Source organism: Artemia franciscana, chromosome 8, assembly GCF_032884065.1.
Source record: "Artemia franciscana chromosome 8, ASM3288406v1, whole genome shotgun sequence".
Classification (NCBI taxonomy): Eukaryota; Metazoa; Arthropoda; class Branchiopoda; order Anostraca; family Artemiidae; genus Artemia; species Artemia franciscana.
In genome coordinates this window covers 23,373,112-23,399,650 of record NC_088870.1, presented here as the reverse complement: position 1 = coordinate 23,399,650, position 26,539 = coordinate 23,373,112, and the positions used below count along the sequence as shown (strand labels likewise).

General features: G+C 36.3%; 1 protein-coding gene across 2 annotated transcripts in view; it reads right to left on the bottom strand.

Moving 5' to 3' along the window:
* Window positions 1-19: 19 nt before the first annotated feature.
* LOC136030158 (lipoma-preferred partner homolog) overlaps window positions 20-26,539 on the bottom strand; it is a 65,528-nt gene continuing 39,008 nt past the window's right edge. For both annotated transcript variants that reach the window (XM_065708883.1, XM_065708882.1), the window contains 5 exons: window positions 13,569-13,800; window positions 10,628-10,797; window positions 7,167-7,345; window positions 4,759-4,879; window positions 20-264 (listed from right to left, as the gene is read on the bottom strand). In XM_065708883.1, coding sequence (XP_065564955.1) covers window positions 133-264; window positions 4,759-4,879; window positions 7,167-7,345; window positions 10,628-10,797; window positions 13,569-13,800 — 834 coding nt within the window. In that variant the 3' untranslated portion in view covers window positions 20-132. The remainder of the gene's footprint in view (window positions 265-4,758; window positions 4,880-7,166; window positions 7,346-10,627; window positions 10,798-13,568; window positions 13,801-26,539) is intronic.

Genomic DNA, 26,539 nt, shown 5'->3' with positions numbered 1-26,539 from the left:
CAGCTTCGAATTAAAACGATTTTGAGCAATAGACCATTTCCTGAATAATAAAACAATTTGGACATTTCACAAAGGAAACACTTAAGAATGTTAGATTAAAAATATGGAACTGGAAAGGGGGAATGGGCGTTTTCAAAGTTCCGTTGACCCAGGAGTTGTTAATGCTCGGATTCTTTTGCAATTGCAATTCTTGCATAAAACGTGGCCATCTAACGGGTAACAGCCTCTTCCTTCCGCTTCCGAAGATAATACTAGACCACAATCCTAAAATTAAAGCAAATATTTGATAAAGTGCTCTGTATTTAACCTGTTACAAGTATTCAAAGTATACTACCCCCCTCCCCCCCTCATGTACTTTTTCCTCAACTATTTAGGAATAGAATTTATCTTTGTGTTTTTCGCCTAAGTTTTTTTGAAGAGGTTCTTAATGCCAATCTTAGGGTAGATCCCCCGTCCCCTCGTTTAGCATTAAGATAAATATTAGTGCATCGGTAAGTTTTGTGTTCAAGGAACCCTTTCCTCAGTAAGGACCCAGCTCTAGCTCTGTGTACCATCACTTAACACCTAGTGTTTTTAAACTTGTTTCGCCATTACCACTGAAACCTCCCTAAGGTCATATTAATAACCTTTTTCATGGCAAATAACCTTTATTATCCTAAAACTGGATTCAGTTTGCAGGAATGAACCATTTGAAAAAAAACTCAAGTTTTCCTTTGCCTGAATGGGGATGCCTGATTTTTCCCCATTCTGGAAAAATCCAGAATGGGGAATTGTTGCTCTAGCAGGGTTTATTAGCCTTTTGATAACTTATCTTAATGGACTTTTGGATCTGGTCCCATGTCCCTTACCTCAACTTTTAGAATACTTACGAGAGTTACTTCTCTTAGCTCTCCACATGACTTTTAAATATGTACCAAGTTACGCAGTGCAAAAGCTCATTGACCGAGTTGAATTCCCCGAGCATTTGGTTCACATACACAGAACGAGCATAAAAACTCCCCAGTTAAGAAAATTATCAGCCTTCAAACACAACCTTATATACATGGTAAAACACATGAAACTTCCTATCAGTTGGCGATCATGAAACTTCCTATTTTCCTATTAGTCTACATACAGGAACTCCAAACAGTGATTGACCAATTTTCTTTTTTTTTGGATTGTCAGGCCTGAACACTAACAACTTATATTTACCTTTTAGGTGTTGATTTGTTTTTAGCGCTAATGCCTCAATTACTTCTTTTTTATGCCTGGGATGATTAATATTTTAGTTATGCTTAGACTTTTCTTCATTTTGATTATTTTTTTTTTTGCATAAATCATACAGCTAGCAGGTTAATCCGGCATATTTTTTTATTAGTTTGTTTTATTCTCTTTGGTCTGTTTCAAGACTTTGGACAAATGAATCAAACATAAATCACCCATATGACTTCAAAGAACACAAAATTCACGGTCGTACCCCCCTCCCTGCCACTACTTGACCATTCAACGGTTAAAATAACGCACTACCGTCTATAATCTATATTATTACGGACCATTTTTAGTTTTGCACTCCCAAGAAAAGTATTTAAAGAAAACAGTAATCGGTTGCTGCATTGGCTTCGCTCAAAGGGACTTTAATTAAGAACATCCGCTGAAAATATCAAACACTAAGACAGCGTTTTAGTTTTGAATATTGGATTTTCAAGGGAGTAGCAGTAAGGAAATATAGTTTCAGCTAGTTAACAACGGAGACAATTTTTTTTTTATTTTCTACATTTCCGAAAAACTTCTATTTTACAGTATTATAAAACTTTTTCCGACAAAAAAAAAAGTCGCGCTATTATGAGTATTTATTGTGTTTGTATTTTTTTTTAATTCCTCACATGTAAGAAACAAGTTAAACATTCTAATCAAATCAATTCTTATTATGATGAAACTCTTCCAGCATGTCTAAAGAATTAATATTCTTTTGCAAAGAAACAACGATTGGAAAGGAGTGTAAGACATCCAACAGATCGAGGCACTAAAGAGAAAAACATTTCAGCAGTTGAAATTCCACAAAAAGAGTTAGTAGACTTCTTTTAAGAGCCAAAAGACTAAAAAATTCTATATAAAAAGAATAGGATATAAAGTATGAGGACAAATGTTTGATTCAAGGGCTGATCTACAGTCTTTGACGCTGGTCATATTGCATTGTAGTCCAGTATTGATACGACTTTGGCTAAGCATTTGAGGAACAGAAATATTTTTCACACCAAACTGTTCAGAAAAAATCATTTCTCAACATATCCAAAATCACTTGAAATCACCCATGATGAAGTTTTCCTGTTTTTAGGGAAAAGGGGGGAAATTCTCGAATTTTGATTTCTGCAATGTCTTCTAGATTGAAAGTTTGTTTCCTAATAATTCCGGTACAAGAATACTAAAGATGATAATAGAATCAAAGAATGCCATCATTCAGTGCCACTTTCCGACCTTAAACAAGGGCAAAGGGGACAAAAAAAAATCATTTTTACAGTATTTTCTAGATTTAAAGGTCTTTTCCTACTAATTGAAGTCTGTTGTGGTTAGAAACAAACACCAGAATTGAAAAATTTCATCAGTCAGTGTCCGATTTCTCCCTTGAATAAGATGAGATAATAAAAAAAAAAAAAAACTTTTTATGGCCTACTGACAACAGTATTTTTATGTCGAGAGTTTCTTCTTTTTCTCAGGGTGCAAATTTTAGCAGAAAATTATCCTCGCAAGTGACTTGACTCCCCATTGTTACCTTCACTTCTCTTCTCACTGTTTAGCACTAGAATAGTGGAAGCGGGGGGAGAATATCATAAGGTTACCATCTTTAACTTCGTTTGTGGGTTTGGAAAGTTTGGTTATGATTATGAAAAAGCAAAAAAAAGAAAAGACAGGAAAACATCAGTCACAAGTTCGTTTTCAATTACAAGGACAGTGAGAATATCACAACTTTGTTTTTGACAACTCGACTATAGAACAAATGCAAAACTTGGCTGAATCACAAGACGCATCGTCAAAGTGGTCACAATGGTACGAAGAAACGTTATGCCAGCTTCTCAGATGATAATGGCTACAAGTAATATTACCGAAAAGGTCACTCGTTTTGTAAATACGTCGAGGGCCATCATAGTCACCTTTATTGCTGCAGTGAATCAGTTGAAGAAGCCTTTCTGGAGTAAAAGATGCATCAGTAATGACCGGTATATACCCGTTCGATGGAAGTCTCCAACTCCATTCTTCGGGTACAAGAGCTATCGCTTCACATGTCCGTGTCATATTTGAAAATAAACATCCAGATAGTGGTACTTCGCAGCAGCAGGTGTCAACTACTTGACAATGGAGAATATATTTTTTTATACCTTTTCAAAAACAACTATTTTTATAGTATTGTAAATATTTCGAGTCTTATACCGAAAAGAAAATAATATATCGCAGTATTATGGCTGTTTATTGCGTTTTTTCTTTCTTTTTTTTTGATCTGCGGATACAAGAAACAAGTTAAACATTCTAGTTAAAACTATTTTGGTCATGATGAAGATTTCTGAGTACGTGTGAAGAATTAGTTTTCTTTTTCGTGGAAACAACGATTAGAAAGAAATACAAGACATCTGAAAGGTCGTAAGAGAAAAATCTGAAACCCAGCATGAGAAAATGTTCAACGGTTGAAATTCCACGGGAAGAGTGAAAAGACTTTCTTTAAAAGTAAAAAGACTCGAACCATGTGAAAAAAAGAGAGTATAAACGCTCGAGTATGAATTGTTTATTCTTGGATTGGCGAGCAGTCATTGACGCCAGTTATAATGAATTGTGTTGTGGATATTAGCCAACTTCTTAGAGTTGACCGTGATGCTAGAGGAGAAAAGCTTAATTAGCGAAAACTTGTGCAGTTTTTGGTATGGATTTATTGAAGATTCAACTTCACTCTTAACAGTAGGTTCGCCTATTTCACTTCCATAGTTCTTCCCCTTCAGATATTTGTTTGAATATCTAGACGAGACATGACTAGAAGAGACATGAGCGTCCTCGTCATTCTCCAAGTAAATTCAATTGGACAATATATATTTAGCCTCAAGAAATAGCTTTTTGTCAACTTGGCAACAATCAATCACAAATAAAATGAAGATTCAAAGTGCGGACGTTTTCAAGTTGGCCTGCCTATGAGATTGTGCATCAGTTCTTGTTCAACTGGTTCAAGGTTTCTTAGTCTCTTTCTTGATTGCTGATATTTGAATAGTTACACTTTTTTGAATCTATTATCGACACACAAGTCTTGAAATTTTCAGTTTCTCAATGGAACTGCTCCAGTGTTCATTGAGGCGTTGGTCTCAGCGTATATTTCGAAAGCATTCACTCTAACATAATTCAGCCCTAAAAAAACATCCCTGTGAAATATAGACTTCTGCATATATTTTACGTTGGAAGATAATAAGCCAAATGTATGAAACATTTGGAAAATAAAAACTGATAGGACGATTAATAGGAATCGAAGATTTTCTTGGAAAAATTGGCACGGGAAACAGGACCATTTATTCGATTCTTAAAACGGTTCGATAATTAAGTTGTATTTTTAAAACGAAAAAAAAGCTTTAGGTTTTCATTTATTACTGAAATATATTTATTGCTTGGGCTTTCGGCAAGTCTCTTGAAAAGAACATGTTGTGAACATTTTCTTCCACCCCCTCCCCTCTATACCCTGATCAGTCTTGATTACACCTTTGGTTAAAACATAAGTTTCAAAGAAGAGAAGTTTAGAAAATGGTCTACCTCACATCTATAACATTGAACATGGAAGCTTCTATCTAAAGCCACAACTCGAATTGTTTCGTCTTTCCCTGGCTCTGGCATGATTGGCTCTTTACACACGGAACAACGTGGAGCAAATTTCCTAAAATTAAATAGGTACTTATGAATAAGATATTTATTTATACAAATTTATACAAACTAAATTTAAACTAGAAACTTTTAAGAGGTAGTTGAAATGAAGTTGTGTTTCATATATATATATATATATATATATATATATATATATATATATATATATATATATATATATATATATATATATATATATATATATATATATATATATATATATATATATATATATATATATATATATATATATATATATATATATATATATATATATATATATATATATATATATATATATATATATGCATGCATACCGTTTAGTTATAGCATATTAGAAAAACTTAACTAATTAAACAGGTCAACTATTTAAACTAGAAACTTTTAAGAGGTAGTTGAAATGAAGTTGTGTTTCATATATATATATATATATATATATATATATATATATATACATGCATACCGTTTAGTTATAGCATATTAGAAAAACTTAACTAATTAAACAGGTCAACTATTTAAAGTAGAAACGTAAAATTTTGGAAAAATAATTTCGGTACTAATAGACATGTAAACAACAAATGCAGATAACAAATGATGAATAAGTAGCTAAAAAAGGAAATAGAATCATGCGAGAGGCACGGACTCGAACGAGGCTTGAAGCAGCCTATTTGAAAACTCATCAAAGTGGGTAATTTGCTAGCACCATATAACGTTATAAGAGTTTACAAATATACAAACAACACTGGTTATGGATATTCTTAACTTTTGAACTTTCTCGGTAACCAAAAAATGCCGCATTAATATAGGAATTAAAGCATATAAAGGTAACACAAAGAAGAAGGAAAAAACACAAGGCAATCAAATAAAAACGCTCAAAAAGCAGATAATTTTTTATTTAAAGGGACACGTGTTACTTTGTTGACTTTTTCGCTGCTATAAATTTGGTTTACTTGATTCAATTTAAATTAAAAACGTAGCCAAATATAAAAATTCGGTGTTTCCCCAAAGTATCAAGATTTACCTCAAAGTTTCCTATTCCTATAATTTTCTCGATTTTTACATTAAAATTTTTTAGTTTAACATATGGCAAGAATAGACAAAATCCATCCTTATATGGACTTTGTTAAATGGATTAAAGCGGACGCTTTGAGAGACTAAGGATTTGGTTAGTACAACAGAAGGATTTTCGATCTGAAAGAATTTCTTGATGTGGCAAAAGCACAAACTTTAAACTGGATTGGATGCAGGAGATGCGTTCCACTATGCGTTGGCATTGGGAGGCTTAACGTTACAATGCATCTTCTGTAGTATCATAGTAATTCTCCTTTTTATGTTTTACTGCCAGAAAAAGAAAAATACATTCGTTTTAAACTGGAAGACAAGAAGAAACAGGCATGCACGTAAGGGGAGGGGGCTTCCGGGAGTGTTAACTCCAAAATATATAGATTTTATAGCTTGTCCCTGATAAATATTTAGATTTTCATTGTCATCTACCAATTTTTTCTGTTTTTCAAATTTCCTCTTTCCCACAAATAAACTTATTCACATTCAACTAAATCGAAAATAAATAATCCAATAAACTCACGAATTAAAATTATAGCCTCACCTGCTCGGTTGCAGCCTTTTTTCTTCTATCAAACTAAGATCCAAACCCCAGCCACTAATATTGAGCACCTTGAATTAATTGGTTAAATCCCTGCTTATTTTGTCGTTAATTTTTTTTTGAAATGCTATATTTTTTCCTTTATTACCTACTGAAATGGGTAGGAAAAAACATTTGATGCTCAAATTGTCATTTCACTTTCTTTAAAACCTAGAGTCAATTTTAAGTTTACCATTTTCCTGTAAAATGCACCTCCTTAGTTAGAGTATTACAACCTATTTTAAATTTTGGTTTGGACAAGACCCTGAACAATCGGCTGAGCTAAAAGGTTTCTATAGCTTCTCAAAATTTTTCTTCATATCAAACAAGTGAAAAGTATGAACAGTGTTTGTCTTTGATATAGTGTTATTCATAATGACAATTTATTGTGTAATCAAACATATTTTTATAGCAGGAGAGAGAAGGTGCTAATTCCCGTATAAATCAAGGATTAAAACGTAATTGTGTAGTATCCATTTCAATTGTGTAACACTTAGGCATTACCAACTGATCTCCATTATACTTTATTTTAGCTCAGAATATAATCCCACTTTCAAAGGTTGAAATAACGACAAACACCCCAGTTAGTGATAAAATCATCTTTTGTTTCGTCACCCTATCATTTAAATTTATTATTAGCTAAAGAAGTGTTTCGTACCTGTGAAAGTCATCAATACAATAAACTTGATTACTGGCATCAACAGTAAAGGGAACATTGTCCAAACATTTTTTGCAAATTGTGCAGGTGAAGCATTTTGGGTGATATGGTTTCCCTGTTGCTCGGAGGATTCTTTCCAAAATTGGTTTCATGCAAACATTGCATTTCTCAAGGGTTTCCTGTGAAGGTTTAAAAGAAGAAGATTATCAGAGTAACCATATGTATACTGGGGTCTAACTTTATGGGAAGAGATGTCAAAACAGGGAGAAATTCTATTTTTAGGACCCTGTTTTTTCAACTTCTCCAGGAGGTTACTTAAGCGAGGGTTGAGGCAAGGGAGACACATCTGCTGGAATGCACTAAAATTTACTTATCAGTTTCGATCCTGTTTGCTCTTACCTTTTAGTTGATATTAGATCAACTAATTAAAAAGTGATAATTAATAACAAAAAAAAATCTATGTTCAAATCAGATTTAAAATGTAAAGAAAGAGAGCGTAGATTAAGCTCTTTGTCCTTATTTTTAGACTGAATAGACATGTAGAAAAGTAAAAATACATACTAGTGCAGACTGCCTTTACTAAAGATTTATTAAGGTTTTAATATCCTAACAAATATGTGATACCCTAATTCACAATTTGGAAACAGAAGAGTACCCTATTTTTACGCAAAATGCGGCTATTTCATGCAAATAAACCTTGAAATAACAACATCAAAGTTGATTTAAATATCAAATTCAATGGGGTTAATATCGATGGTAAGTGAAAGATTGACAAGTTGCTTTGTCGACTGAAACTATTTATAAACGATCAAAGTGACGTTATTTTTAGGTTTTATTCAGAAATTTCGTAGTACATTTGTCCAGTAGCGGTTCTTCTTTGTTTTCTTATTTTGAACGGCGATTCTCGAGGTTACTAAACAACTCTGCTGTCACTAGTTTCTCCACGTAAATTCTATTTTCATATTCATTAAAACTGTAAACTCAAAAATAGTAACAGTAACGTTTTTAATAGTAAGATAAAGACAGGTGAAAAGACTATCAACTGTATTGACAAATCTGTTTTTGTGCATAGTCTGTCTCAACTTTAGATAATAATATTTTTTTTTTTTGAAATTATCTTTCTATCGACCTCCCAAGAGAATAACACCAAGGAAAAGTGTAAACATGGATAAGGAAAACATGGTGGTGAGAAATTACAGTGAGTTTTTCTCTAATCTCATTAAATACAAAATTGGTGGTTACCATGAATCAGATAGAATCAAAATAAGTAAACAGACAACAGGTGGTAAGCTTCTACAGCTCTTAGCCTAGATTAAAAAAAAAGTTGATTGAGATTTTATCCGATTTTCTGATAAATTAGCCATGTACTCCCTGAATTGATCAGCCCTATTAAACAAACACAATAAATTGACAAGGCCTATTCATCGCTGGTTTTGATTATCTTACATAAATTTTCAGGACTTTATTTTTTTTTGTATGTTTGGTTTTGTGGTTGATAATAGAGAATAATTCAAGTACTTTGCATGATGTAGCTAGTTAAATTGGCTTCTAAGCAGAATTATTAATTATTTATAGACCTAAATATTTATTTTCATTTTTAGGGTTTTATTTATTTTCTTTACACAAAGATCTTCGGTAATAACCATTTTCTGACGGTAGATAGACTAGTATTGGGAAATAGATCATTACCAGCTGTTTGACTAAAATACACAATAATTCTCAAGTGAAAACATTGCTCCATAAGATAAGAAATGGAGAATGTTCCTATGATTGTTCTCAGAAAAGGTGACAACCTTAAAAGATTTACATCAAAAGGCTTGGTAGAACCATTAATGAACCAAGAATTATCAAGAAAGACATTGCTTTATAGAGACAGGGAGCGAGTAAAGCCTCCCTCGAAAAGGTTGAGACTGATTATCTTGCTCACCTCCCATATATTAAGAGCAATTGTATTTTAGGAATATAGTTTAGAGCATACAAAGCTAAGAGCCATTCAAATACCATGACACTAGAACTTCAAAATTTTAAAAGTCCGAGCCAATTGAATGACCTTACGAATTTTTCAATTAGCGCAACTGACCACAGTATATCCTATTAAGACAAAGTGAATAAATAAAATAAACTTGAGACTGTTGGTCATGTCCAATAGTTAATATCCAATATAATACTACTCAAAATTTTACATGTTATACATTTTCTTCTCTATTCTTGCCTAATTTTGCATCAATCTAGATATTAAAATCTTCATACTTTACGAACCATCTTGTTGGAATAGAAGAAAAAAACTTGAAAATAAACATAATAATTTGACTACTTCAAGAGTTCCCTTTAAATCTACTCTAAATCATTATTATGATTCTAATGCGCAACTACTTTTTAAAGACCATAAAAATTTTGTTAAAGCGGGTTCAACTTCTAACATCCGCTATTAAAGGCCTTTTTTTCATACAAAAATATTTCCTTCTTATATACAAAAACAAAAAAAGAACCACCTGTATTTTCTTGATAGCTATTCAGAACACGCTTACGGGAAATTTCATTATCACTAAACTCATGTTTTTAGATTTAAATAGATATTAATCCTGCTACATTTCGAGCAACCGGAATCTTAGGGCCCATGCCCTTCGCTCCACAACATCCCCCTCTCGCCACATCCCCCACTCGCCTCTCTCTCTCTCAATAAATAAATTCATCTGTAGATGTCTAGGCCAGATCGAAAATACCTTTTTTATTTTTCAATATTTTCTACCTCAAAAATGAGAATTAGCTTTTGACCTGGGAGTTATCGAGTCTCGGAAATCACGAACACCACGTGGTGCATCCCAAGAGCGGCAAAAGTGTTGCAAGCATGGGGAAACTGTGCCAAGCAATATGGGGACTGTGTCACGTGTCTGTGCTGCACGAAAGACGTTCTGAGATATACACTAGGTGGCGTACGGTAGACAACCCTTCACTTTTGACGAGCGACTGGTGGAGAAAATCATAATATATTCCCTGCAATTCTATTTTGTATGTAAGAAATGGGTTTTGGTTTTTGAAAGGCAAATTTTGGACAAATCATATGATTATTTTCGAAACACTTCTGAACTTGAGTTCATACTCTGACTTTTTTGCAATTTTATACTGTTAGGTCTGCATTTTCAGCATATTTAAGTTACTGCTACTATGATGAATAAGGTAGTCTATTCATTTATCTATATTTGATTTGAAAAACAAACACTTAAAAAAATTCCCCTGGAGATGATGTGAGAATTACTTGCTTTGTGAAGACCCGGTTCTGATATAATCAATTTAGAAAGGAATGAGAACAACAAAAACTCTTAACTGTAATTTTTCTTACATTTTCCCAAGACATAGTAAGAATAAGTACATTTTCCCAGCATTTATTTTGAAATTCTTCCATCGTTGCAGACGTTCTTTCCTGAATTCAAACCAGCTTTTAAAAAGGATAACGGGCTTACCATATAGCAATCATGGCAATGTGGTTTTCCATCAACATCGTAAAACGGCTTCTCTCTCAATGTGTTGCGACACACCACACAAACGAAGCACTTGATATGATAGAAAGATCCCATCGCAGTACATCCATTTCCTTCACCCGCAATTTTCGATCCACACTCTGCACACATACCTACAAACAAATTTAACCAAGCAATTAACCTTGACCTTAGTCAATTTCAAACCACCGGAGCCACAACATCGACAAATATACCATTTGATGTTCATTCCCATGTTTAGTCAAGAGAAGACTTAAAAAGGGCTAAATCTCAAATTGATTAACGGAAAAATCAATTTTGAAAGATTTCCCGACCTTAAAAATTGAGTTCTGCTCTAAATTCAAGGAGTTGAAAGAAATACGGATTAAAGTCTGGTCTTTGAAATTCGGGAATCCCAGGCCTTATTTCTCTTGCTGGCGAGATCGAAGTGTTCTTTTCAGACTAGTCCGGTAAATAACATGCATGATAGGAAAGAAAAGATTGCTTTCTCCTTCAGAAAGAGGAAGGTCCAAAACCAGTATTCAAAGGGAGGGCACAAAATTGTAGAGCATTGATTGCTTGTGGAAATGACTAACAATTTCATTGAGACATTCAAATGTCAGACCGAATAGCTTTATATACAATAAACAAGGAAGAAAACTAAAAAAAAGCAAATTATTGATTTTGAGCAAAATAATGCCGCCAAATCACCTAATAGTTTAGCATTTTGAAAACAGCATGTGCTTATATAAAATATTTTTGAATATATCCACAAAATGGAGTCCTAAAAAAGACACTGAGAGTAAAAAGACTATTATAGGTTTTTAAATTTATATTCTTAGAAAATCTTTATTTTTAGGGCGCCGCGGAAAATGCCATTTTGGGAGCCCCTTAGATGGATTATTATCAAAACATCAAACTCAGCCCATGATAGTGTCAGATAAAATATGCAGATTAATTTCGATGCCCTTATCTATATAATGAGCCTCAAATAAAGGGCTGGAACTGGAACCATTTTCATCTATTGAGTTTTCATAGTCAAATGTTATTTTACCTTGACAATGGGTGAATTAATGACTGAGCACCCGGACACAGGAATATAAGTTTTTTTTAGGAGTATATATATATATATATATATATATATATATATATATATATATATATATATATATATATATATATATATATATATATATATATATATAAACAAAAGGGTCCATTTCTGCCATAGTTCTTCAATGCTTTCCGTGGAAAAGGGCATGCCTCGTGTGTAGTTATGATTCTAATCATTTCTAAAAGACGCAAATTCAACTACTTAGGTTAAATCCTGGAATAATGCGTACAAAACACGGCTTTCGCAAAATAATTTTTGGATTCTCCTTAGTTCTCCTTTCAGTTAGTGATTTGAACTACCATTGCCATCAGATTTTGTAAACAGTAAAAGTAGAGTCTCATTAAGAACAATCATTGATTTAGACTGATTAAGAAACCTAATTCATTTATCACAAATGATCTCTTGAAATTAATCATAGAATGGAAGAGATAAATGCATTGCTAGCAGAACTATCCATTTCTCATCAGAGAAAATTGTGTGTGACCTGTTTTTTAATGCGGATACTCATAAAAAAAGTTCAAGGTTAGCCATAAAAGAATAGCTGAAAATCCCTTTAGTGACAATAAAAAGAAACCTTAGTCAACATACATAAAAAAACTTCCTGTAAGTTAATATCCAACCGGATGAATAGAAACAAAAAAAAAGACAGGAAACGCAATTTGTTCTTGGGTGCTAAGCTCATTTCTAATTTCAATTAGAATAAGCTTTACTGCCAAAATGGATAGCCTAGTTTTTATAATTATGTTGTGAAATAATAAAAACACAAACCCTGGCATCAATTGCGGGGAGAGGGGGGTATATGTTCCTAGATTTTGAAAAATAGCTTTTTTGGGGGTGTTTTCATTGACAAAATAAAAAAAAAATACCTTTTCTCCCCCTAGGTGTTCTACAGTTAGATGCGATCAAAATGTCTTCATTCACAGTCGGAGCTAAAATTATAAAAGAAAGAAGAAAACAAAAAATTAAAACAGATAATACCGCAGAAGCATACGTAAACAATGATCAGACTAAATAATAAGCACTGTTTCCGCTTTTCTCTTATTAAGCGACTTTGAACCTTGAAATAGGTTTTCCAAGTTAAATAACATTACCCTGCCCAACAAGTAACCAAATGCAAGAAAAATTTAAGTTAAATAATATCATTTTATTTTGTTTTTCAAGTTCCATGCCATTGTGGATTTTTTTCTTGTAGTTTATTTCAACAGATGCTCAATTCCTAATGACTTTTTTATTTCAGTTCTGGGTGACAATATTTAATGCTCTGGTAAAGAAAGCTGGGGACAAATGATTGGGGCAAATCTATATGGTCTTCTCTGAAACCTTTTTTTTTTTCACAGAAGTTACAAACCTATCTTATTTATTGTCACTCCCTTCTTCAGCGAACTCTTTTTCACTTGTAGCCCTGCACAACTGTGAAACAAGTCCAAATTAAATCAAAGAAAGCAGTTGCGCTTTGCAAAAAAGATGGTTAAATTGAGGATAGACCACTTAGTTTATTTAAACATTATGCAACTACCGAATCAAAAAAATTTCCTAGCTAAGAAAAAAAATTAAATGTAAACAGTTTGGCAAAAAATTTCTTTCTAAAATATTAAGTTTTGAATGCTTTATTTAGAACATCTCAAGAAAGAAAAAAAAACTGAGGAGAACTCTAATATATTAGAACCTTGTTCCTTCTCGCAAAAGGCTTTGAGGGCCACAGTGAAAGAGGAATTGATCCATATTTGTGCTAGCCTGTTCTATAACGGGTAAAATAACGGTAAGTTGAAATGGAAAGGTAAGGAAAGCACAACTTTAACAGGATATACTTACCATAGAAGTCAGGGTCACTAGATTCATCCATGCCTCTGATAAGCATGTTCGTCAAGGCGTCCACCTCCGCTTCTCTTCCTCTCTTCTCTGGGTTTGTAACTGGCTGTGTCGATGGATGTGGAGCCAGTCCTTGGGGTCCGAAAGGTCCGTATAAAGAATAACTTCCTCTAGAAGACATTTCGCTCGGAGGACGAGGGTTCAACGGTTCATATAAAGACTCGTAGTTAGAGGACTGGAAAAAAATCTTTTAATAGATGTTTGTTTAATTAATAAACAAACGAATGAAAATAACGATGCACAGGGAATAGGTTTCGTCCCCGGCCAGTACTAACAGGTTGAGCTGCATTGCACCAATTGGACAGATAGTAGCTGAACTTGGTTAAAGAATTGGGGAAAAATTGTCAAATTGAATAAAGAATGAGGTAAAAGCAGCCAGTTTAAAAACCAATCGGTAAAATAAGTCAAATCGTCCCAATTCGGCGGAGGACAAAGCATAGTATAAGCATAACAGTTTGAGCAAGCCCAATTTAAACAAGAGCCAGGAGCTCATATGGCACTTGTGACGAGGTCGGAAGAGCCAAGAGCTTCTTCGCACCAAGTTTCATTACTATCTCTCCATTCTAAGTGTTTTCCAAGATTTCTGGTTTCCCCCTCCAACTCCCCCAATGTCACTGGATCTGGTTAGGATTCAAAATAAGAGCTCTGAGACACGAGGTCCTTTTAAATATCAAATTTAATAAAGACCCGATAACCCATTCGTAAGTTAAAATATTTCATTATTTTTAATTTTTCCGAATTAACCGACTTCCACCCCCTCCTCCAAACAATCAAATCGGGGCAGCCACTATTTCTAATTTAATCTGGTCGGGTCCCTGATACGCCGGCCAACTTACAGCGATCGCTATATTGATCAAGTATCTAGTTTCGTATCTTCTTCATGTAAAAATTGGGGTAGTCCTAGATTCGAATCTGACACCTCTCGCACCATAAGCGAGAATCATACCTCTAGACCACATGCCATACTTAAGAAGAACAATCATTTGTATTACCGGTAATAAAATTCTTCTCACCTATCTTGTTCGCTCGTTCCTCCCCCCCCCCCCCAGATGGTCGAGTCATGGAAGAGACTATTTTTAATTTAATCTAGTCTAGTCCCTGATACGCCTGCCAACTTTCATCGTCCTAGCTTATCTGGAAGTGCCCAAACTAGCAAATCCCCAAAACTCCCCCAAAGAGAGCGGATCCGGTCCGGTTATGTCAATAACGTATCTAGGACATGTTCTTATTCTTCCCACCAAGCTTCATCCCGGTATCGGCACTCTAACCGTTTTCCAAGATTTCCGGTTTCCCCTCCAACTTCCCAAATTGTCGCTGAATCTGGTCGGGATTCAAAATAAGAGCTCTGAGACACGAGGTCCTTCTAAATATTAAATTTCATGAAGATCTTATCACCCGTTCATAAGTTAAAAATACCTCATTTTTTCTAATTTTGCCGAATTAACCCCCCAACTCCCTCAAAGAGATCCAATACAGTCTGGTTATGTCAATCACGTATCTAGGACTTGTGCTCACTCTTCCCACCAAGTATCATCACGATCTCTCGTGATGATTCACGAGAATCAGTTTTTCAAGATTTCAGGTTTCCTCTTCCAACTCCCCCATTGTCACCGGATCCAGTCAGGATTTAAAATAAGAGCTCTGAACCACGAGATCCTTCTAAATATCAAATTTCATTAAGATCCAATCACCCGTTCGTAAGTTAAAAATAACTCATTTTTTCTAATTTTTCCGATTTACCGAATTAGTTCACCCCCCCCCCACTCCCCCAAAGAGAGCAGATCCGGTCTGGTTATGTCAATTACGCATCTAGGACTTGTGCTTATTCTTCCCACCAATTTTCATCCCGATCTCTCCACTCTAACCTTTTCCAAAGATTTGCAGTTCCCCCCAACCTCCCCCAATGACTTTGGATCCGGTCAGGGTTTAAAATAAGAGGTCTGAGTTATGAGGTACTTCTAATTTCATTAGAAGGGCCTATTAGAATTCATAAGATCCGATCACTCGTTCGTAAGTTAAAAATACCTCATTTTTTCTTATTTTTCCAAATCCCCCCCCAATCTCCCCCAAAGAGAGCAGTTCCGTTCTGGTTATGTCAATCACGCATCTAGGACTTGTGCTTATTTTTCCCACTAAGTTTCATCCCGATTTCTCCACTCTAACTGTTTTCCAAAATTTCAGGGTTTCCCCTTCAATTCCTCCAATGTCACCGGACCTGGCCAGTATTTAAAACGAGAGCTCTGAGCACGATATCCTTCTAAATATCAAATTTCATTAAGATCCGATAACCCGTTCGTAAGTTAAAAATACCACATTTTTTTTCTATTTTTTCCGATTTCACCATCCCCCCACTCCCTCAGATGGTCAAATCGGCGAATCGACTATTTCTAATTTAGTCTAGTCTGGTCCCTGATACGCCTGCCAAATTCCATCCTCCTAGCTTATCTGGAAGTGCCCTAACTAGCAAAACCAGGAATGACAGACCGACAGAAATTGCGATCGCTGTATGTCATATAACAGTTAGATGGGCTGCATAGCAAACTAATGGTAGACACAGGATTGAAAATATGGGGTTTAGGCACTCCCTCCGAAAATTTTCCCCGATATTCCTCTGGACAATTTCAGATGTTTATTAGAGGGGAAATTGAAAGTTATACTCACCTGTTCAAGTCAGAGGCAATGTCATAGGATTGCTTGTTGTAAGGAGCCATAAGGGTTCAATGAATTATTGTTTATTTGTTTTTCCCAGTGGCACTTCATATAAAAGGGGTGGTCGGATAAACTTCTTAGAGGGCTCAATCAATTCCAAATCAAAGCCAACTCAATCAAAGCCAACACCCACACTGTTTTTCCCCGAACGCATCCGACCAAAATTTTGAGATTGTCATTTTGTTCAAAATAGTCAAGAGGTTAAATAAACATGCTTCCAGGTTTGACGAACCCCTTCCAGCTCCCGGGGCAAGCGCTCCCGGGCGATTGTAAGATATACAAGTTGCCCATTGTTAAGACATAAGGAAAGGGAAGGGATTTTATGGAAATGATGTTCGAAAATTAAGAGCTCTAGTCTTTTTTTTTATCGAAAGAGATTGGAAAACCAGCCAGCCCTCCAGTCCTAGAGCTATTTTTGACGTGTGGTCCTTTGTGATACTTGGAAAGTGCTCACACATCTACGATCTTTCTTTGGTAAAAAAAAAAAGAGCTCATATGGCACTTGTGACGAGGCAAGAAGAGCTAAGAGCCAAGAGCTTATATGGTATGAGCTCTAACAAAATTATAAGAATCAATAGATTGATTTAAAAGGAAAATCAGAGGCTTAATGCCGGTCAGGATTTAAAATAAAAGCTCTGAGTCACGATGTCCTTCTAAATATCAAAATTCATTAAGATCCGATCACCCATTCGTAAGTTATAAATACCTCATTTTTTCTAATTTTTCTCTCCCTTTAGCCACCCAGATGGTCGAATCTGAGAAAACGACTTTATCAAGTCAATTTGTGCAGCTCCCTGACACGCATACCAATTTTCATCGTCCTAGAATGTCCAGAAGCACCAAACTCGCCAAATTACTGAACCACTCCCCCTACTCCCCCAAAGAGAGCGAATCCAGTACGGTTACGTCAATCACGTATCAAGGACATTTGCTTATTCTATCCACCAAGCTTCATCCCGATTCCTCCACTCCAAGTGTTTTCCAAGATTTCCCCCTCCAACTCCCCCCAATGTCAAAAGATCTGGTCGGGATTTGAAATAAGAGCTCTGAGACATGAATTCCTTCTAAGTATCAAATTTCATTAAGATCCGATCACCTATTCGTAAGATAAAAATACCCCAATTTTCACGTTTTCCAAGAATTCCGGTTTCCCCCTCAAAACTCCCCCCAATGTCACAGGATCTGGTTGGAATTTACAATTAGAGCTTTAAAGCACAAGATCCTTCTAAATATCAAATTTCATTAAGATCTGGTCATCCTTTCGTAAGTTACAAATACCTCATTTTTCCAAATTACCCCCCCCCCCAACTCCACCAAAGAGAGTAGATCCGTTCCAGTTATGTCAGTCACGTATCTTAGACAGGTTGTTATTCTTCCCATCCAGTTTCATCCCGATCTCTCCGCTTTGAGTATTTTCTAAGATTTCCAGCCCCCCCGCCAACCGCCCCCCCGCCAACCGCCCCCCCCCCAATGACGCTGGATCCGGTTGAGATGTAAAACAAGAGATCTGAGTTACAAGGTCCTTCTAAATATGAAGTTTCACGAAGATCCGATCACTCCTTCGTAAGTTAAAAATACGTCATTTTTTCTAATTTTTCAGAATTACCCCCCCCCCCCCAATAGATCGGATCCATTCCAATTATGCCAATCACGTATCTAAGACTTCTGCTTATTTTTCCCACCAAGTTTCATCCCGATCCCTCCAATCTAAGCGTTTTCCATGATTTTAGGTCCCCGCCCCAAACTCCCCCCAATGTTACCAGATCTGGTCGGGATTTAAATTATGAGCTTTGAGACATGATATCCTTTGAAATATCAAAATTCATTGAGATCCGATCACCCGTTCGTAAGTTAAAAATGCCTAATTTTTTTTAATTTTTCAGAATTTTTCAAATAATTTTTCAGACCCCCCCCCCAACCACCCCAAAGAGAGCGGATCCGTTCTGGTTATGTCAATCATGTATCTAGGACTTGTGCTTATTTTTCCTACCAAGTTTCAGCCCGATCCCCTCACTCTAAGTTTTTTCCAACATTTTAGGTTTCCCCCTCCCAATGTCACCAGATCCGATCGGGATTTAAAATAACAGCTCTGAGACACGATATCCTTCCAAACATCAAATTTCATGAAGATCTGATCAACCGTTCGTAAGTTAAAAATACTTCATTTTTTCTTTTTTTTCCTAATTAACGGGCCCCCCACTCCCCCCAAGATGGTCAAACCGGGAAAACGACTATTTCTAATTTAATCTGGTCCGGTCCCTGATACGCCTGCCAAATTTCATCGCCCTAGCTTACCTGGAAGTGCCTAAAGTAGCAAAACCGGGACCGACAGACAGACCGACAGAATTTGCGATTCTATATGTCACTTGGTTAATACCAAGTGCCATAAAAAAAAATGTAAATGAGAGCTTTAAAGCTCTATAGTAGGGTTTTCTGATTGAACTGCTGTTAGGGAGGGGAGAAGATGCCTTATAGGACGCATTCATCTTGATTACTTGAAAGTAAGAGCAACATTGAACCCGACAATTAGCAGAATCTTTTCTGTATGGGAGGGTGGCTGCCCCTTCTTCATCCCCAACCTCCCCTTGTGGTCATAGAAACTTCGGAGGATGCTCATTCGATCAGAAACTGAGAGTTCCGGTCCCTTTTAATAGGGCGAAAGTGACTGGAGACCAACAAGCCCCTGTCCTAAAACTGTTTCTGATATCTGGTCCTTTTGTTACCACTTAGGACATCTCATCGACCTTTTGAGATACCTCCTTTACGCTTTCTCTGTGGCTGCTCAATTTCCCTGGGGGAGAGGGATTATCCTGGGGGAAGGAGTTTTTCACGTGGACCACTTTTATGGGGGGACGCCGACTCCCAAAATACGGTTTGATTTCGCGCTGAATTTTATGGGGTGGGGACGCTGACTCCCGAAAATATGGTTTGATTTCGCGTTTAAAACGTTAAAACGGACTCTGCCATTTTTTCGGATAATTAGTTGCCAAAAATTGTACTTTTTGGCTACCAAGCTGGACCGAACGGAAAGCGGGGTGTCCCTGAATGGGATGGAAAATAAAGTCATAATAAAAGATTTAAAGGAAGTCGGAACTTCAAAAGAGGAAGTAAAGAGAGAAGCTCTAAGCAGAATGGGCCAGAGAAAGAGGGTTTGCAGTTGTGTTGGCCTTGGACAGGCTGGTGCTGTTCAATGGCAAGGGAGAAGGAAAGTAGTATGAAGATGCTAAAAAACTACCGGCGATGGATAAACTGGAGAAGCAACCCGCAGAGGGGTAAGTAACCAAAATAAAAGAAGCAGGCTAGCAGGACCAACAAGTGACAAGGTTAGGAAATTGTGTTAAAGTTAATTTTGTTTTCAATATGACAAAACACAACTGTGCAACAACTATTTATTTGCAATTAAGGGAATATAAAACCTTAACAAAAATCCTGATGTTTCAGAAACAATAAAAGTTCTCGGACACAACAATTCTCGGGACACAACTCTCGGACACAGCAATTCACTAAATTCTCGGACACAACAAAGAAATAAGTATCTGGCGCTCGAAATTGTTTTTTTCTTTCCAGAAGGGACCGTAACAAATCATTGATAGTAGCATTCGGTAGAGCCTTCATTAGGACAAAAATTGGTTCAGGAACAAATTAGGTATTTGTTCCTGAACATATTTACAGTCCATAGAAGACGCGATCATTACAGACCTTTTACACATTAATACTAGCGGAAATACAGTATTGCTATTAGGAAGGATGTCAGTGAGCAGGGTAATATGAGACCTGAATGCAATTAAATAGATTTTAAAAACGAGCAGATCATATACTATTTTTTTTAACAAAAGTAAAAAACAAAATTAAAACCTAAACAAACAGAAATTACTTCAAAAATAATGGAAGCCATTGCTTAAAACAACACAATTTTCACCACAGGTTCACACGTTTTGAAAGGCATCCAACAACTAAAACAATTGTAACAACCCAACTTATTAAATATCTGGTATTTGAAAACACTTTTAGGAAAGCAGAATTCAAACTTAGAGCAGCTAGCTGGAGGTTAAAAGGGCGGCAGTCCTTTTTATATACGGGATAACGTTTGATGATTTTTACTTATAAAGTCTCTCCTACTTTTAGTTGAAATAGAAATTGCTTTTATAGTTGAAGTTTGGCTCATTTTTAATATTATACTCAGGGTTATACCAAATAGCCCCGAAGTGGCCATCATACGTTTCTGCTCCTTGATAATAAAAAAGAAGGAATTTCTAGGTCAGAACTGCGTTAATCCTGTGTATGCAAGCATCCGTATATCCTTTTCGCTTTGCCCACCACTACCTGGAGTAATTAAACAGTTCGAGATAACGAAGTGCAAGTACCGATTCGGCCTATTAATAAACAACTCCCTAAAAAAGGAATTTTGATAACAATTAGGACATCAAAAGAATTTGCTTTTTGGTTCATTCCAAATATACAAAATTCATTAAGTTGGCACATCAAAAGTTAAGAGCCGGTGAAAATCCATAAAAATTTTCGAAAAAGGCGGAAAGACCCCCCCCCCAAAAAAAAAATTCGGGAGACTTAATGAAAAGCACACCACCAGATTTGGCATATCAGAGAACTCCAATGTACAAGTTTCAAGTTCTTATCTACAACAAATGGCGAATTTTTTTAGTTTTTGCCAGAAGAAAGATTAAGGACACGTGTTTATTTGCTTACTTTTCCCCCCGGGATGATCGTATCAAGCAAATGGTCCTAGAAGATCGGGAAAAGGCTCACTCTAACGAAAATTAAAAGTTCCAGGGCCCTTTTTAATGACCAAAGAAATTGCGGGCAACTAGCCCCCTGCACCCCTTTTTCCCTTAATGACAGGTAGTATTGTTGGCCGTTGTGTACATTTAGTGTTTGTTATTGGGAAAACATGGACATTTACCGAGAGAATGGGGATTTCCCATGGAAAGAATTTTCTGGGGGGGATCTCCGGGGGGATTTTCCAGGGGAAATTTTAATGGAGGAATTTTCGGCTAGGAGGGAGTTGTTTGGGAGGAATTTTCTGGGTGTATTTTACGGGGGGGGAGGGATTTTCCAGGAGAAATTTTCCACGGAGGGTGAAGGCGAATTTCCAGGTACAATTAGAAAAACGATTGGAGGTTTAATAGAAGAAAACAAGTTGTTTTTTCCGATTTAAAATAAAGAACAGCAGTAACACTTAAAATGACTACAAATTAATCCGTATATGAGGGGGCTACCACTTTTTCAACCCTCGCTCGTTAAGCTTAAGTTTTCTATGCCTTAAAAAAGCTTCTTATTCCAATTAAACGGTCCTTGTATGTCAGCACTCGTTCTTAAAGAATTGGAAAAAGGTCAAACTTTAGCGTAAAGAGCGACGGTTGAGGAAGAGGCAGTCCCCCTCATGTACAGAGTAATTTCTGTTTGTTTTAAGTTTAACTTTGCTCCTTGCTTTCAGTAGAAAGGAACAGTTTTATTTAGTTAATATTAGATATTTATGTCTCATAAATTATCCAGCAAATAAAAGGAGGATAGGGAGAATCAATCAATACTCAGAATTGATTAAAACATTACTGGTACAGATTCATTTAATAATAAAGAAAAAGAAAAGGCAATCCAAGTACACAACTTTTATTACGTACATTAGGCATAAAGCTTATAAAACTTACTATGAACCGCAAATATCCTTCCTTAAGGATACAAAAGGAAATTAAACATTCGATATGTAGAATTTGTCAGGCAGAAATTTTAATATTTTAAGATGGATAGTGAATTGTCTCATTCGTTTTGTTCAAAAAAAATGTATGAACAAAAACAAAATGAGCTCGGTTTACTGTAATCAAGATAATTTTTTTCTAAATAATACATCCATATTACTAACAAGTACTCCCAGCTTCAAATTACTTGATTGATCTTCACTTGCTCGAAGCTCTTGATTGGTTCTGAACTTTGAATTTCCACAAGGAAACTATCTGAAAACACGGACTCATTCTTCACAATAGAAAAAAAGGAGCATATATGCTCATAGGAGCCAATTTGAATAGTACCGAACAAAAGTCTACTTGTACTTATTTTCTATATTAAAAGGCACCCAGAAAGATTTTTACACGAAGAAGAGGAGCGTTCGGCCCTCCAAAGGTAAAAGTACGTATATGCACAATTTTTCACTTCTCGACTTAATGCCACCACCATACTAAAAAAAATGTGCTGAATCGAATGGTATATGTAAGAAGGCTCTAGTCCAAATATTAACGGAAATAGCATATGGATAAAGTACGTATCTGAAAAATTTCTGGGCGCATCCAAAGGTAAAAGTACGTATCTGTGTAGATACGTACTTTCACCCTTGGTACGTACTTTTGCCTTTGGCCGGCACATTAAAATGAGAAAGGAAACCAAAGGTCAAAGTACGTATATGTCATGATTCAGCACAATCATCATTGTTTGTTTACCAGAGCAGAGCTGAACAACCAGCCAACTCTGAGCTATTAAAGAGTACTGGCATAGAATGTCAAGAGGCTTTCTAAATTTACAGAGAGCGTTGGTTATACAAAAGGAAAGAGATTTAAGGTAAGAAAATTTTGCTTCATGCTATTTTGGAACCTTTTCTCCAAGTAGGCCTAAACCCCATCTGTACTACCAGGTAGGTACAACAGACCCGCTACAACCAGTTTACACAGCTAGCTATGTAGCTGTCGAATTAGTACAGGAGAGCAGCGTCATACCAAATTACCAACCAACCACCTAAAGCCATTTTTTTAGTATTGCCTACAAACATGACTTACCTTTGAAATAAAATAAAAAACAAGGGATGCATCAAAATAACCCCTAGAACCTTCTCTGTCATCTGAGATAATCAGGGATTAGTTTGGTCAACTATTACAACATTGAGAAAAAATTGAGGGCCTCTAAATATTGCTTACCTTAGAAACAAAAAAAAATGTATCAAAATAGCCCTAGAACCCCCTCTTTCATCTGAGATAATCAAGGTTGATAACAAGTTCTTAGAATTCCAATTTTTCAGGACATTGGCATGTCAAGCAAGTACAAATGAGGCATCAACTTCAAATACCGACTTGCCATCTTCCAGTGAAGAGCAACGAGGAGCTAGTTCCTGTTCCCCCCCAGAAATCATCCAGATAAATCAAACAACAGACATATCACCCAATTTTTCTGGACATTCTCGATCAAGGGACACCACTGATGGAGAAGCTAAAACTAAGGCACAGTTAAAACACTTTGCTGATGAAGAATTCGAAAAAGAAGATTTAAGTAGAGGTGATAGTGATGAGTCTGATATTGACTGGGAGGACGTTGAAGGGACATTTGGGTCTTCTGATGATGAAAGGCAGACAACTTTGAAGAAGAGGAGAAAGCTCTTTACAGATTTAGTTCCTCTTTCGGTCAGTAATGATCTTACATCAGATCATCCAGAGTACAATCTGATCCATTTTCCTACCGATCCTTTCCTGCCCTTGGAAGATTCGGCTTCGGATGTAGCAGCTTATGAGACCCAAGATGACCAGCTAAATTTGGACAATCAACCATCTAATGAAAGCAACAATGCTGTTTGTGAACCTGATTCCTCAGACCATGTCATGTGTGTAATTGACGCTGTAGCAGCAAGGTCTGTGGGACAAGATAGAGAAAATAGACGTGAAGAAAATGGTGGAGGAGAAGGAAGGTCTATTGTTGACCTTACTCCAAAACGAGTTCGCTCAGAAAAAGATAAATTTGAAAGAGATGTTAAGAAGTATCCATTTCCTGACGAACCTGGCTGTAAATCTAACAAATGTACAAACTCATGTTTGAGGTTTTCCAGTGTAGAATTCAGGAAAATTTATGACACATGTTGGAGCAAAGAATATAAATCAAGACAAATGTGGCTCGCTTCTTTGCTGACATTCCTACCAGTTAAAAGAAGGACTATTGCCCCAGAAGCTGCGTGTAGAAAAAAAACTACAGTTAGGTACAGCCTTCCCAGAAATTTGAATGAATACACCACACTTACCCCAAAAGTTGAAAACTTGCCAGTTTGCAAGTCTACATTCCTTGGTTGTCTAGGATTTGGCAAGAATGACAGAGTGATTTTTACAATCAAGTCAAAAATTGAAAGGGATGCTCTTGGGAATGAGCTCAAGGACGGAAGGGGCCATAAAGTGGCAGGGCCACCAAACAAAGTTGATCGAAGCCTTGTGATGCAGCACATTGAAAGCTTTCAGCCAGCAATTCCACACTATCGTCGAGCTCACGCTCCAAATGTTCGGTACCTTTCTCGTGATTTGAGCTACAAATTTATGGCAGAAGACTTTAATGAAAAATATCCAGCAAATAAAATCTGTGATGAGACATATAGGAAGATTCTTAATGGTATGAAAGTATCATTGTGCATGCCCCAAAGTGACAGCTGTGACATTTGCACACTATTAAAAGAGAAAGTAGGGGCTGCGAGAACTCCTGGTACAAATGGTGAGGCAACCGAGAAAGAGACTGAACTGTACAGAAAGCACAGAGATCTTGTTGAACAGGTTTCAAAAGCATTTTCTGAAGATAAGCAGAAATACGAAAAAGATTCAACTACCATGTTGTTCACCGTGGACCTACAAAAAGTGTTATTGCTTCCCATCATGCACAGCAGAAAGGAGGCCTTTTTTCTATCAAGACTCGTGTGTTTTAATGAGACGTTTGCCCCCGTTAAGGCCACCCAACAAAACCAGAACCTTTGCGTTGTTTGGAACGAATCTCGACAAGGACGTGATGCACCTGATATAGGTAGTGCCTTCCACAAGGTCTTAAAGATGAATAGGGATATCTTGCACTTCATTTTTTATACTGACAATTGCTGTGCCCAGAACAAAAATTGGACAATTTTTAGTGAATTTGTACTGATAGTCAACAGTGAAGGAGGACCTGAAACGATTCGTATCAAGTATCTAGTGAAAGGCCATACGCACATGGGGGCTGACTCCATACACGGATCGATTGAGTCTCGAATTCGAAAAAGGGATGTTCTTGACTTTGAAGATTTGTGCGACACCATAGAAAAAAGTAGAAAATTCACGAAAACCGTGAAAATGGACATAGAAGACTTTTGCCAGTGGAAAAGCTTAAAAGCTCCTGGCATCGTCATGAAGAACTTGGGCGTGACCATTGATGAGTTCAGTGAGGTCTGTTTTAAGAAGGGAAAAACAGAACTGTTCTATAAAACTAGCCCTGAGGGTGAAGAAAAGAGTCTAAGTTTTGTGCCAAAAAAGCTGGTTAGTACAATCAAAGAGGCAAAGTATCCTTTGCCAGATCCGATTCTTGGCGCAAGGGGGGTAAAGCCAGAAAAGAAAAAGGCCATCTTGGAAAAACTTGTACCTTTTATGAATGAGAATCGCCGTACATTTTGGCGCACTATGCCTTCATCAACAGCTTCTGTCGATTTGCTGAAGCACGGCTGTGTTTCTTAGCTGCCTGCAGTATTTCAGTGATTTCTTTTGATTTTTTTTATTTTTTAACTTCTAATTATTTGAATAAAAAAATGACTTGTTGTACATGCTTCATACGTGGTTTTACCTTCGGTATACGTCATAGATACGGGGTTTTGGGCAGAGTAAAAGTGCGTTTTATGTTTTATACAGACTTTTACCTTTGGGACTTCATTCGAATTCGAGTCTCGAGTCAAAGGTAAAAGTACGTATATGTCATATACGCACTTTTACCTTTTGAGAGCGCCTCTTTATATGAGTAACGGTCCAATGGTAAAAGTACGTATCTACTGTTTCAGGCTTCGGGGCAGTAATAATAGAAAATTTTACTTAAAAATATGAAATCCCCATATTTGTTTACCTATTTAACTAATTTCCAGAATTAGCCAGTGTCCAGTTTCACCGTAAACCGTATTTGAAGCTCTCAAAAGTACTCAAACTTTGAGCCGTGATTTATCGAAATAATGAAAAGTGTAGATACGTACTTTTACCTTTGGAGGGCCGCGTTACCTACAAAAGGGCGGCATTAAATTTCGAATTTTTTTTTTATTCAGAATAGCGGCAAGTTTTTTAAATATGAAAAACGTTGCACTATTTGTATATTCTTGGTCTTCCACAGGGACAGGGGAGGGCTGAATCCCCACTCTGCCATATTTGTCAAGGCTGAAACCCATAGAAAAAGATAGAGAATATCTACAACTTTTTTTTCATCAGATGATTGCTACATTATTGTCAAAACCA